General features: G+C 48.3%; 1 protein-coding gene across 1 annotated transcript; it reads left to right on the forward strand.

The window, feature by feature from the left end:
- Positions 1-25: 25 nt before the first annotated feature.
- Npr2 (natriuretic peptide receptor 2) lies at positions 26-13,595 on the forward strand. Its single transcript, XM_013026576.1, has 18 exons — positions 26-1,245; positions 2,046-2,251; positions 7,158-7,271; positions 7,618-7,753; positions 7,963-8,057; positions 8,285-8,417; positions 8,628-8,712; positions 9,535-9,655; positions 9,818-9,892; positions 10,102-10,179; positions 10,389-10,493; positions 10,624-10,695; positions 11,732-11,891; positions 12,060-12,215; positions 12,293-12,461; positions 12,592-12,738; positions 13,222-13,345; positions 13,497-13,595. Exons 1-18 carry the CDS (start codon positions 579-581, stop codon positions 13,593-13,595), a joined length of 2,742 nt encoding a protein of 913 aa, XP_012882030.1. The 5' UTR covers positions 26-578.
- The last annotated feature ends 202 nt before the right edge of the window (positions 13,596-13,797 follow it).

Below are 13,797 nucleotides of genomic sequence, written 5' to 3' on the forward strand. Positions count from 1 at the left end.
CGCGGCTCCGGATGGGACCGGCGCCTGGGCCCGTTAGTCCAAGCCGGAGCTTCGGGAGAAGCCTTCACCGGGAGAGTGACCCCTGCCTTCCCCTCCCCTCCGCGCCCAGGCCTCGCTTCGCTCCCCGCTTGCCGCGGTCCCGGTCCTTCCGCCGCCTCAGCCCCCGGGTCCTGTTGGTCGCCGCTGCCTGCCCTCCCGGAGCCTGCAGCTGTGGGGTGCCCCCGGGCCCCCCCCTCCACCCACGGCCCGCCCCAGGCTCAAGCCCCCTCCTTCTCAGCTCTGGATCGTCAGGCCACTTCACCCAGCACTGTCCCCATCCCGGCTGGTCGCGGGGGCCCCCGGGTCCCTCCCTGCTCCTGCCGCCCTATCCTTAGCCTTGCCCCAGGCTGGTTGCCCACTCCTTGCCCACCCCACGCTTCCTCCCATCCTCTCCCGGCGTCGTCCCCGGCACTTTGTCTATCCTAGCCGGTCGCCTTGGCGTGCCCTCCTCTTCTCTTGCTGGCCCTCTTCCCCAGGCTCCAGGCTGGGTGGTGCTTGTGCCTGCCCGGTAGGCCAGAGCGGCCCCAGGCTCTGGGGCCATGGCACTGCCATCCCTGCTGCTGCTGGTGGCAGCCCTGGCAGGTGGGGTGCGTCCTCCGGGGGCGCGGAACTTGACACTAGCTGTGGTGCTGCCAGAACACAATCTGAGCTATGCCTGGGCCTGGCCACGGGTGGGTCCCGCTGTGGCGCTAGCCGTGGAGGCACTGGGCCGGGCATTGCCCGTGGACCTGCGGTTTGTCAGCTCTGAACTAGATGGCGCCTGCTCTGAGTACCTGGCCCCCCTGCGCGCTGTGGACCTCAAGCTCTACCATGACCCCGACCTGCTGTTGGGCCCTGGTTGTGTGTACCCTGCTGCCTCGGTGGCCCGCTTTGCTTCCCACTGGCGCCTTCCCCTGCTGACTGCCGGTGCGGTGGCCTCTGGTTTTGCGGCTAAGAATGAGCATTATCGTACCCTGGTGCGCACTGGCCCCTCGGCTCCCAAGCTGGGTGAGTTCGTAGTGACCTTACACGGGCACTTCAACTGGACTGCCCGTGCTGCTTTGCTCTATCTGGATGCACGCACCGATGACCGGCCGCACTACTTCACCATCGAGGGAGTCTTTGAGGCCCTGCAGGGCAGCAACCTCAGTGTGCAGCACCAAGTGTATGCCCGGGAGCCAGGGGGGCCCGAGCAGGCCACCCACTTCATCCGGGCCAACGGGCGCAGTGAGTGTGGCCCAGGCCGTGTTAGGGTCAAAGGAGGTGGGCTGGCCATGTCCCTGGAGCTCAGCAGGGGGGCGGGGGAGGGGAGCTACACAGCCATCAGCTTGGTCAAGCTGTGTAGGGTGGTGGGGATGGAGAAGGAAATGTGGACCCAACACCTGTGAGAGGACTCAGGTGTTTGGAGCCTGGCTTGTGGTTGTTATGGGCAGAGGTAGACAAGGAGATTGGCAGTGTAAGGGGGGAGGCTCAGGAGAATGTGGCACTGCCAGGATGTTGAGTTTGGGAAAGAAATGTGAGTGTCCTAGAGTAATGAATGGGGGGGGGGATGCGATGTGCACCTCTCTGTATGCCTCCATCCCAGCCTGGGGGACCAAGACCCCTTTGTAGCATAAAGAGAATTGGTTCAGAGCTCAACAGATTTGGTTGGGAAAGGCAAGCTAAAGCTCCCATGGAGAATTATCAGGAGTCAGTGCCTATGAGCCTAGGGAAAGGCAAGGCAGAATGGGGAGTGGGAGGGGGGGGCTGGTGAGGAGGAGCAGTCAAGGCTCTGGGGAGAGGGAGGGCCTGAATCATCACTGTCTTCCTCCAGGGCCTGCAGTCAGGCTCTGACTTCTGCCAGATGGTCCATATGGCCTCAGGGCACTCATGATGGGAGCTTCTAGGGAAAAGTGCATCTGCTGGGTGGTCAATAGGTAGGGCCACTCTTTTGCTAATGAGGGGACATGCAGATGATTCAAAAAGGGGGCTGGTGGGGTTCTGGATGCCTTTCTCAGGGTGCTCCCCTGTCATATGCCTGCTCCCAGTTGTGTATATCTGCGGGCCCCTGGAGATGCTGCATGAGATCCTGCTCCAGGCCCAGAGGGAGAACCTGACCAATGGAGACTATGTCTTCTTTTACCTGGATGTCTTTGGGGAGAGTCTCCGTGCAGGGCCTACCCGCTCTACAGGCCGGCCATGGCAGGACAATCGCACCCAGGAACAGGCCCAGGCCCTCAGAGAGGCCTTTCAGGTATCATTTGAAAGGAGTGAGGGAAGGAACAATTCCTTCACCAGACCTCCAAGGAAATCCCATTTATTTGTGAGAGTTGTGAACTACAGAATCTTTCCAAGTCTGGTATCATTCTTCCTTCCTTCCCAAGTTTTGTGACTCTTTGTGCATCTGCTGCCAAGACTGACTTTGGCCTCCTCCAAAATCCTAGAACATTGGCTTTCCTAAGTAGGCTAGACTGCAGGGAAAAGTTTAGGGGATAAACTCTGAGCCTTATCCTCAGCAAGGCTGTCACCCTTTCTAGAGAGGTGAGGCTTCACTCTTGGTACTGTTAGGTAAAGTTTGAGAAAGGTGATGGTATGTCTGGAACAGGTACTGAGTGGTTTAGAGGATGAAGAATTGGTGTGGGGTGAGTTGAGAGGATGCTCTTGTGAAGGAAGTGAGCCTATTTTGACTATAATGGTAGGTGTCAGATTCATAATCAGCATGGGTGATCCAGGAAGCCTGTGTAAAGAGAAAATAGGGATAGGCATATTTGAGAGATTAAGAAGATACTGGCCTGGTAAGAAGGAATGGTTCACTGGAAGCACACATAGGAAATAAAATGGCAAGGGTAGACTAAGCAGAGCTCTAAATCTTAAGGCACCAGGACTTGAATTTGGAGTCCTTGGTATGTGTGGTGTGGGGGTGGGGTGGGGAGGGAGGGTGTGTGGATGTGGGTGTGTGGTGTGTGATAGTAAATAGAATGATGGAAATCAAGTTAGATTAGAAAAAAAGGAGGATTCAACGCAGTGAGACTAGTTGATTGATCAGAAAGGAGTGAGTGATACATTTTACACATCGGAGAATGATAACAGGAATGGAAAGAAGTAGATCTGATTGAGGAATTTGTGGAGAGGGTTGGTGTTACTGAAAATTTCCCTCCTCTGCCTCTTTCTCTCTTTTCCTAGTATTAAAGTTTGAACTCAGTATCTTGTGCTTGTTAGTCAAGGCACTGTTCCTTGTGAGCCATGATCCCCTTTCCCCTCAGCCCCTGGGCTTTAACCTTTGATGAGTTGCTTTCTGCAGAATAAAATATACACTCTTTAGCATGGTGTTTAAGAGCTTCTTCTTTTTTTTCTTTTGGTTGGTCGTGGGGCTTGAACTCTGGGCCAGGGCACTGTCCCTCAGCTCTTTAGCTCCAGGCTAGCACTCTACCACTTGACCACAGCGCCACATCTGGCTTTTTCTGCTTATGTGGTGCTGAGGAATGGAACCCAGGACCTCATGCATGCAAGGCAAGCACTCTACCACTGAGCCACCTTCCCAGTTTAAGAGCTTCTATATTCTGTTCTCTTGTGGTCTCAGCTCCCTGTGCACTTATGCACAGAACTCAGGTGCCCTAGCACTTGGTGCCCTTTACTCCTTTGTCTGCAGTATCCATTTTTTTCCTCACCCCAAATCTGTGCCTCGCAAAATCGTACCTTTGACTTTTTCTCTGGCTCTCTCATCAATTTTTCTCTGATTTCTGTGTTTCCTATTTATTTATCCACATCTTTCACTTTTTCCAAAAAGGAGTGGAGGTGGCTTTATGGGATGACCTTAAGGTCCTTTTCATTTTGAGTTTCTTTCATTCTAAGTAGATGAGTATAAGGGCCAGACCTGGGTGGCCATTCTTCTCCAGTGAGTAAGGTTTTATGTGGCTCTGATTATATATTTGGTTGTGCCCGATGAGTGTGCCCGACTGTGAATGACATATCTGTCTGCCTGCCTGAGTATGGGTCTGTGAGTGTCACACTTGAACACTGGCAGGGGCAGGACAGGTTATAGTTTCATCCTAAAATAACTTCTTACCTTTTGTGTCTGGATACTGCTTTCATATTCTTCAGGACTCAGGCTGTTACTTTTCCTTCTAGGAAATAATCCCGGAATCCCAGGTTGGGCTGAGTTTCCTACTCTTATACTTAGCTCTGTCTACTGTAGAACATAATATCATTTCATGTTTGATTTATTTGAAGACTGACTGACCCATTCCATTAGTGTATTTACTGAGCACCTATTATGTCCCTGTCATGGTGCTAGGTACTAGTAATGTAGTAGAGAATACAATAGATGTGGTCCTTGCCTTTTTGGAGTTCATATTTAGTAGGAGCGACTGACAGTGAGTAAGTAAGCAAATTAATACAAGTGTAGAAACATATTGTGGGGAAAATGTCAGAAAGAAAAAGTAAAGGAACTGTCATAAGAAAGCCTTAGCTTGTATGCTTAAGGAAGGTCCATGACCTCCTGAATAGGAGAATTCTATAGTCTTCAGGGCAGCATTCTCTTTGTAGAAGAGAAACTTCTGTTTTGCACAATTTCTGCTTGCTAAGGGTCTCCAGCACTTAGAGCAGGGAGAAGAGGGAGTGTGAGTTGATTAATCAGTGATAGCTGTGAATTCTTCATTCTCTTGTCACCTCGTTCAGACAGGAAAATAGAGGTTTTGCTACAGGCAGTCAAGATCATGCCAAAGGTGGGGAAGAGGAGCCAAGGCATAGGGTGGGGTAAGGTGAGGGTGAGGGTACTGAGGTGTTTTCTGGCAAAGCGGCTCTCATTCTTTACCAGTGCTTGACACGGGGCAGGGGATGGAGCAGGGAAGGTGAGTGGAGTCAATTAAAAGGTGAGTGCAGTCAATTAAAAGAGCAGAAAGCCCCTTCCTTCAGAGGAGATACCAACCTATGGGGCAGGGAGAGGGAGGGAGAGCAGGGTCCCAGACCTTGTTAGCCTGGAAAAAATAGTGGAGAAGGCCTTGGCATAGATGTCCTGAGCCTTTCTGGAAGAGTGTCAACTGAAGGCAAAGGTACCAGCACAGGCTATATGCCAGCTATAGGCCAGGGGTGGGAGGGTGGGACAGGGGAGACAGGGCTGTAAAATTAAGTCTATTGCTATGATTTTTCTCTTCCATTTAGCTATATTTGCTTGAGGGCAGGGATCAGGTTTCACCTTTATATGCTGTGTGCCTAGCATGTGGTGGGTGTTCAAAACATTTGTTGCATTAAAATGTGTATGTGGGAGAAAAGGTGAGAACAGGAATACATTGAGAGATATAGTGCTGACAACTGTAATCTTAGCACCTGGAAGTGGGAGGCTGTGGCAAGAAGATTGTGAGTTTGAGGCCAGCCTGAACTGTCTGAAAAAATATCCAGGCTCTAGTGATTCATACCATAATCCTAGCTTCTCAGGAGTCTATGATCTGAGGGCTGTGGTTCAAAGCCAGCTTGGGAAGGCTCTAAGATTAAGTCTATTACTAAGAATTTTTTTCTCAACCTGGGATCAGGTGTATCTTTATATTCTACATGCCTAGCATGTGCCTAAGATTGTATGTTAAAGTTTGAGTACTTCTAGCCCAGTAATAAGTGCTCACAAGTCATGAGTCTCTATTGAAATATAATTTGATCTTTGCTCGTTTGCTGACATTTTACACTATTTGTTAACAGTTTATTATCTCTCTGTTTTTACTCTTAGACTGGTGTTACTGAATAAACCCTTCCTGCCCTAAGTCTAGCCTCTAGCACCTCCTGCTTTTTTTTTTTTTTTTGCCTGAGAGTGAAAGGATATTAGATGTATATAATCAGGCATCTAAATGCTCCAAATAATTAAGCCAGGCATAGTGGCTCATGCTTATAATCCCAGCATTCAATAAGGCTAAAACACAGGAGAGTGTGTGTGTGTGTGGTGTGTGTGTGTGTGTGTGTGTGCGTGCGCACGCGCGCACGCCAGTCCTGAGGCTTGAATTCAGGCCTGGGTGCTATCCTTTAACTTTTTCACTAAAGGCTGATGCTATATCATGTGTCACGCTCCAGTTCTGGGTTTTGGTGGTTGACTGGAGATAAGGGTCTCATGGACTTTCCTTGTCTGGCTGGCTTTGAACAATGATTTTTAGATCTCAGCCTCCTGTGTGGCTAAGGAGCACAAGCCACAGGCACCTAGCAAGAATCTCAAGCCACAGGCACTCAGCAAGAATCTCATGTTTGAAGCTAGCTTGGGCTACATAGTGAGCCTCTGTCACAAAGAAACAAACAATTTACATCTTGAAGAAGACTCTGATCTAATATAATGAAGTTTCACATGTACTGTCTATAACAAGAATGAACAAACCTGGTAGAAATAACTAGACTTTTTGTTTTAGTGTCTCAGTACACCAAGTCATATTTCCCAGTACATATTCATAACTGAGCAGAGGCTGGTTTTAAGGACAGTGTGATCTGGACTGAGTGGTCCAGCCGCTAATGAAGGAGTCAGGCAGGCACATTGGCGAGGGACAGAGGCAGGTTGACTCGTGCCAGTGAAATGTATGCATGGCTGCAACGTGTATGATTTGCTTATCTAAGCAGTGTGTGAGGATCTGTGACATCGCTACTTAGGAAGTTGGATAGTGGAGATTATGGCAGATGTTCCAGACACGTGAAATGAATATTGAGCAGCTTTCCCCAGGTATTTCCCTCAGGTGTCATAGGTCCTGAAATCTCTTTTAATTCCAATGTGAACGCTAATGAACACTTTGGAGAGGAGATGTTGATTCATGTTGTCTTGATAGTGACAGGTACCCAGAAAGGATGAGAAGGAGGAACTTTTAGGAGCTGGAGGTGGCCTGGGGGTGGGGGAAGTGGTTGGTGGTGGTCAGGAGGTGAGGAAGCTGATGAGCTTTGGATGTGGAGTTGGCACCATCTGTTACTTCCCAGTCTCACCTTCCAGAACAAGCCCTATCTGCCTTTCCTGAAAGAGTACCATTACCCCTTTAGTCCATCTCTCTCCTCCCATTCCCTACATAGCTTTAATATGCCTCTAATCTTCCAATTCCACCATGTATGATTTTACATCATACACATACAAGCAAGTTTACCTGTCCTGACTCTTCTCCTGTTCATCTTGAGTTCTCTCCCTTCTTCCCCATGTGCTGCTGGTACAGACTGTATTGGTGATCACATACAGAGAACCCCCAAATCCCGAGTATCAAGAATTCCAGAATCGGCTGCTGGTAAGAGCCAGAGAAGATTTTGGTGTGGAGCTGGCCCCATCCCTGGTGAGTAGACGTGTTCTCTCTCTCCCTCTCTCTCTCTCCCCCCTCTCTTCCCCCTATCTTCTCTCTCTCTCCTGTCAGTCCAGACTGTGAAGAAGGTCTCCCTTCCATAACTTAGCAACAAGTCTTAGCTATGGAACAAGCCTGTTGGGGCTTTTCACTTCCAATCAGGGTATTTGTTTCTGCACTACGGCCCAGTTAGGTAGGGATGGGTACTTTTAGGGGTAAGAGGAGGGAAGGAAGTAAATGAGAAGGGACAATAAGTAGCAGACTGCAAGGATGGGAAAGGGGGGCAGGGGAAGGGATCTCGCAGGACAGTAGAAAGCATTGCACAAATTGCCATCTCCAGATGAACCTCATCGCTGGCTGCTTCTACGATGGGATCCTGCTCTACGCTGAAGTCCTGAATGAGACACTACAGGAAGGAGGCACCAGGGAAGATGGGCTTCGCATTGTGGAGAAGATGCAGGGACGGAGATACCATGGTATTGAAGAGTGGCAGGTGGAGGCTGAGGGCTGAAAATGGGCTCATGAGTGAGAAAGAAAAGAAACATGCCAAAGGCAGCTGGGAGGGGCATTAGGAGTTGTAGGGTAGAGGTGGACATACTTTGGGAATAGGGCTGGGACAGACTCTGAGACAGCTGGGGACATAAGAAAGGTCTTTAAATGAGTGGGACATTCTTCTCTATCCTAGGTGTAACTGGATTGGTTGTTATGGACAAGAATAATGACCGGGAGACTGATTTTGTCCTATGGGCCATGGGAGACTTGGAGTCTGGAGACTTTCAGGTGATGGGGGAGGGATCAGGGAAAAGAGTTGACCCTGTATAATCTAGCTTTGAAGGGCTCAATGGGGGCACAGTCACAGGCTCTAGCGGCAGGGACTTGTTTCCTCTGCTGGAGTTGCATCCTGGCCAGGAGGCAGCTTGGGAAGATGAGCAAGAGAAGCTGCCTGGGGTTTGGGGAGGAGGCTGGAGTGGGCAGGCCCGTGGGCCCAGTGTTCTGCTTCCTCACAGCCCGCAGCCCACTACTCAGGAGCTGAGAAGCAGATTTGGTGGACAGGACGGCCTATTCCCTGGGTGAAGGGGGCCCCGCCCTTGGACAATCCCCCCTGTGCCTTTGATTTGGACGACCCATCCTGTGATAAAAGTGGGTGTGTGCAGGCACTGGGAGCAATCCCTCCTCCCTTCTCCTCCACCCTCACTGACTCCCCATTCTCAGCTGTGTTTTTAGCTCTGTCTACAGCCCTCCCTCCTTCCTCTTTCCCTCAAGAAAGCTGACTACTCCCTGCATTTCCTCCTCCCCCTCCCCCTTTTCTACCCTCTACAGTCTTTCTCAGGGTCCCTCTCTCCCCTCCAGCTCCACTTTCCACTCTGGCAATTGTGGCTCTGGGCACAGGAATCACCTTCATCATGTTTGGTGTTTCCAGCTTCCTAATTTTCCGGTGAGTTCTGGGCTTTTCACTGATCTACTGTGTATTTCCCCATTTCCAAGGGGTCACCAGGAGGCTCCTGTAATCCAAGGTAGAGGCAGCAGAATTACCAATCTGGAAGTTGTCTCTTCCTCTATAGCCCTTTTCTTTTTTCTTTCAGCCTAGGTGTTTGTTCTACTTTGATTCTAGCCTAGACATACAAAGTACTGACTTTTTTTTTTTTTTGAGACAGGGTCTCCTTATATAGCATCAGCTAAACTCAAATTTGAGATCCTCTTGTGTGCTGAGATTACATGAGTGAGTCATTTTGCTAAGCTTAAACAGTACTTTGGATATGGTTAAGGCTGAAGGAGAATTTTTGATGGATATTCACATTTTCAGAAAGAACTACAGGCTGGAGAATGAATGTACCTCTGTAGTAGGATGCTTGCTTAGCACAGGCATGCCCCTGAGTTTGATCCTAGCACTGGAAACAAAAATAAGATAATTAAAGAAAAACAAACATCATAACAACAACAGAAAAATAGCTACAGCCAGGCTTGGTGGTATGTGCCTGTAACCCCAGAACTCAGGAGGCTGAGGCAAGTGGATGTAAAATTCAAGACTATCCTGAGCTACATAACAAGATCCTGTTTTGAAACAAAGAAAAAAAAGATCCTTTTACATCCATGTTTGTGAGTGTTCATAAGCATGTGCCAGGCGTGTACTATATGTGTCCTTATCTTCCAGTCCTCTTTGCTGGGTGCTGTAGATTCAGGAGCTACAGGCAAGCCTCCGGCTTAGGGGGTGGCAGGATTGGGATTGCCAGTCAACTAAGGTGTGCAGTCCTTACAGAAAACTGATGCTGGAGAAGGAGCTGGCTAGCATGCTGTGGCGCATTCGCTGGGAAGAACTGCAGTTTGGCAACTCAGAACGTTATCATAAAGGTGCAGGCAGCCGCCTCACGCTGTCCCTGGTGAGCCCTTGTCTCAGCTGTTTCCTTTACCTCCCTCTGAGTTCCCGTCCTTTCTTACCCTGGACCTCTCCCAGCACCCTGGCCTGTAATGATAGCCCTGCACTACCACCATCATCTAATGTGCCTTTCATCCTTCCGCCTCCATGTTGCCCTTGGCCCCAGCGGGGATCCAGTTACGGCTCGCTCATGACAGCCCATGGGAAATACCAGATCTTTGCCAACACCGGTCACTTCAAGGTGAACAGTCATCTGCTTGTTCTGGTCCCCACCATTTCATCCTATCTCATCCCCATCTGCTACATCTGCCCCTGAACCTCTGCCCCTTCTCGTCCTCTCCCAATGCCTAGCTGAGCTCCTGGATGCTCCCACAATTCTCCAGTGTCTCCTAGCCTCCAGAAACTCCTTTTGATACTCATTTTCCTCTTCCTTTCACCCCACCCCTTCAGGGAAATGTTGTTGCCATCAAACACGTAAACAAGAAGCGCATTGAGCTGACACGGCAGGTTCTGTTTGAACTCAAGCACGTATGTAACGGATTATGGATATAAGATGGGGGTGGATGGTAGGTAGAGTCAAGGGAGAGATATGGGATAGTAACATCGGCTGAGAGGGCCAGGGTTTATTTCCAATTGATTTTACAGTGGGTATATAACTAAGAGAAAAGGTCCTCTCTTGTAGGTATAGGTTTCTGAATCTATTTTTTTTCTAGCTCTGTCCATTGTTTTTCTGCTAGATGAGAGACGTTCAGTTCAATCACCTTACTCGCTTCATTGGAGCCTGCATAGACCCTCCCAATATTTGCATTGTCACCGAGTATTGTCCTCGTGGAAGTTTACAAGTGAGACATAGGTGGAGATTATGGTGGGGCTGGAGTGGGGGATCCCCTGCCCCCCAAAGTTACATGGACTCTGCCAAGTGATATAGCTAGTGGGACTGGGACAGACACATGATCTCTTCCATGTCACCAGGATATTCTAGAAAATGACAGCATCAACTTGGACTGGATGTTTCGTTATTCACTCATTAATGACCTTGTTAAGGTGAGTCTTAAAAGTTCATTCACTTTTCACTTTACTTTTTTGTTTTGAGACAGGGTCTTGCTATGTAGCCCAAGCTGGTCTGGAAATCACTATGTAGTTCAGGCTGGCCTTGAACTTGTAATACTTTTTCTTCATCCTTATGAGTGCTACGATTATAGGTGTATGTCACCATGTTCACATAGTTTATTCACTTTAAAATGCCTCCTATTGTTCAGTCTTGTCTATAATTTCTCTCCTTTTAGTTCTCTGAACACCCTAATTTCTCCGTCTCCCCTTATTCCTGTGGTTGGGTAGTAATGGGTATATTTGAGGAGAAAGGCTTACCTGCCACAAAGGAGTCCTGCATCTGGAGAAAATTTGTCTTCCTGAACTAGATCTCTCTACAGCATCTCTTTTATCTCCAAGAAGTCACTTTAAAAATCTCTTAGCAGGGAAAAGATGAGTGACATCTCCAAACACTTATCTCCCATTTTTCCTCTCATCATTTTATTCTTTGACCAATATTTCGCATGTCTGGTATGATCTTTTGTCCAGAAACTAAAATTGAAAAAATGGTTTAAACTAAGAGAAACCAAGGAAAATTTTACTAAATCTTTATTTTTTCAAGGCACAACGTTTCAGCTATTTTTAAATGACCTTGAGGTCCACCCATAAATTGGGAGACATAAAGCTGAATCTTGCATGGATTGGTGTTGGATGCATGATTCGATGGGTGTTTAGAAGAAAGTCTAAGAGTCAGTGAATAAGCTTAGTGGTTCACCCCCACACTGTATCTGAAGCTGGCGTTGGCTATTTTCAAACAAAAATTTGCCATCAAAAAAGAGAAAAATATTAAGTAAAGTCAATGCTGTGCTCAACTAGTGGTGTGATGATTAATAAAAACAAAACAAAAAAGCATGAGTCTTGTGAGAACAATGACTAATGGAAAAGTGGTTTTGGAAAATATCCTTACAATGAATCCATTTATTTGAGTCCATCTCCTGGTGAGTAGGTGGTATAATCCAGATATGATGGATTGCTAATCTGTATCCTACAGGGCATGGCCTTTCTTCACAACAGCATTATTTCATCTCATGGAAGCCTCAAGTCCTCCAACTGTGTGGTGGATAGTCGTTTTGTGCTCAAAATCACAGACTATGGCCTGGCCAGTTTCCGATCAACTGCTGAACCTGATGACAGCCATGCCCTCTATGCCAGTGAGGCTTGCCCCCACAACCTACTTTTTATAGTATTCCTCTAGCCTTGATCATTTCCCTCAGGGAGGGTAAGAGAGGGAGGTATGGTAGTAATATGGAGTTGAATCTGTATGAGCTTTGGGGGTACTCAGTTTTGGGGCTTTGGCTAGCTCTGTTCTCTCTTTTCAGAGAAGCTGTGGACTGCTCCAGAACTGCTCAGTGGGAACCCCTTGCCAACTACAGGCATGCAGAAAGCTGATGTCTATAGTTTTGGAATCATCCTACAAGAGATAGCACTTCGCAGTGGTCCTTTCTACTTAGAGGGTTTGGACCTCAGCCCCAAAGGTAAGAGTCAATCTACTACCTACAGCCTCTTTTCCTGGGGGACCCTCTTCTTCATCCAAACCTTTTTATATCTTCAGAGATTGTTCAGAAGGTCCGAAATGGCCAGCGGCCTTATTTCCGGCCAAGTATTGACCGCACCCAGTTGAATGAAGAGCTAGTTTTGCTGATGGAGAGATGTTGGGCCCAGGACCCAGCTGAGCGGCCAGACTTTGGACAGATCAAGGGCTTCATCCGCCGCTTTAATAAGTGAGAGGCCACTGAGGGGAAAGGGCTACCTAGGCAACACTGTTCTTAGTGGACAAGGTGGGGCAGGAGGGCTGGATAAGAAGTCCTGGGAGTAGCCAGAATCTTGAAACATATCCTGGCCTTTCTGCAGGGAGGGTGGCACCAGCATACTGGACAACCTCTTGCTGCGCATGGAACAGTATGCCAATAACCTGGAAAAGCTGGTGGAAGAACGCACACAGGCCTATCTAGAGGAAAAACGCAAGGCTGAGGCACTGCTCTACCAAATTCTACCCCAGTGAGACCTTCCTTCCACTTTCTGAATTTTCCTTCAGGGTCTAGCTCTGTTGGGTTCTGTCTCATCAGCATCCTGAGAACTCATCTCCAAACATGGGACCCTGCTTTATTACTTCTTGCCACAGTGAGCCTTCCTGGCTAGAGGCTAAATTCTTTCTCTTCCCAAATGAGCTGTGCTCCCCTTCTTTTTGGCTTTTCATCCTTCCTCCTTAGGACACCACTCTACATCATTATTGCTTCAGCAAGTGTATGTAAGACAATTCCAACTTGAGACACTTAGCTCCTACCTCTAGATCCCTTTGCAGTCTACCACCACTTGTGCACCTTGCCTCAAGCTAAGTAATGTTTCTCAGTCCATTTCTTTTTTCTTCACCAGACCCAACTTCCCCATTACAGCTTCTGTTCTACTCTAGCTATACCTGTTTTTCTCTCCCTCCCACCCTCTTTCTTAGAGTTGTGTTCACTCTGCCCTCTTGCTTCCTAGTTCAGTGGCAGAACAGTTAAAACGGGGAGAGACTGTACAAGCAGAGGCCTTTGACAGTGTCACCATCTACTTCAGTGACATCGTTGGCTTCACAGCACTGTCAGCTGAGAGCACTCCCATGCAGGTGAGACACGGGGTGGGCCTGGGACCTGGGCATCGATCAAAGGAAAGGCTAGTTTGTTTTAGAGTTCCTGTATCTTTCTGAGCCATTGATTGAGAATTCTTAGAAGGTTGGGCATAAATTTCAGGACCTCTGCTTTCCTATCCTCTGTTAGGTGGTGACACTTCTTAATGACCTGTATACCTGCTTTGATGCCATAATTGACAACTTTGATGTCTACAAGGTGAGAGCCTTCCTCCTGAGACCCCTTTAAGACCAAGTCTCTTGGATATCTATGTACTTTACTCACTTCATGGTCAATTTTCCCAAGGGCCTCTGGCATCCTAGTGTTGGGGTGTATTTTGTGGTTAGATGAAGCTTCAACAGGGTGCTTGTACCCATGTCTAATTACTTATGAGTACCTAATCAGACCATCATAAATAGCCCCCATCTCCTTGAGGGTATAAACACGGCTT

This window comes from Dipodomys ordii, unplaced genomic scaffold (genome assembly GCF_000151885.1).
Source record: "Dipodomys ordii isolate 6190 unplaced genomic scaffold, Dord_2.0 Scaffold95, whole genome shotgun sequence".
Classification (NCBI taxonomy): domain Eukaryota; kingdom Metazoa; phylum Chordata; class Mammalia; order Rodentia; family Heteromyidae; genus Dipodomys; species Dipodomys ordii.

Coding starts and splice junctions, on each gene's coding strand:
- Npr2 (XM_013026576.1), top strand. CDS start 579: ATGGCACTGCCATCCCTGCTGCTGCTGGTGGCAGCCCTGGCAGGTGGG. Junction 9,893..10,101: donor CCAACACCGGTCACTTCAAG/GTGAACAGTCAT, acceptor CCACCCCTTCAG/GGAAATGTTGTTGCCATCAA. Junction 12,739..13,221: donor CTCTACCAAATTCTACCCCA/GTGAGACCTTCC, acceptor CTTGCTTCCTAG/TTCAGTGGCAGAACAGTTAA.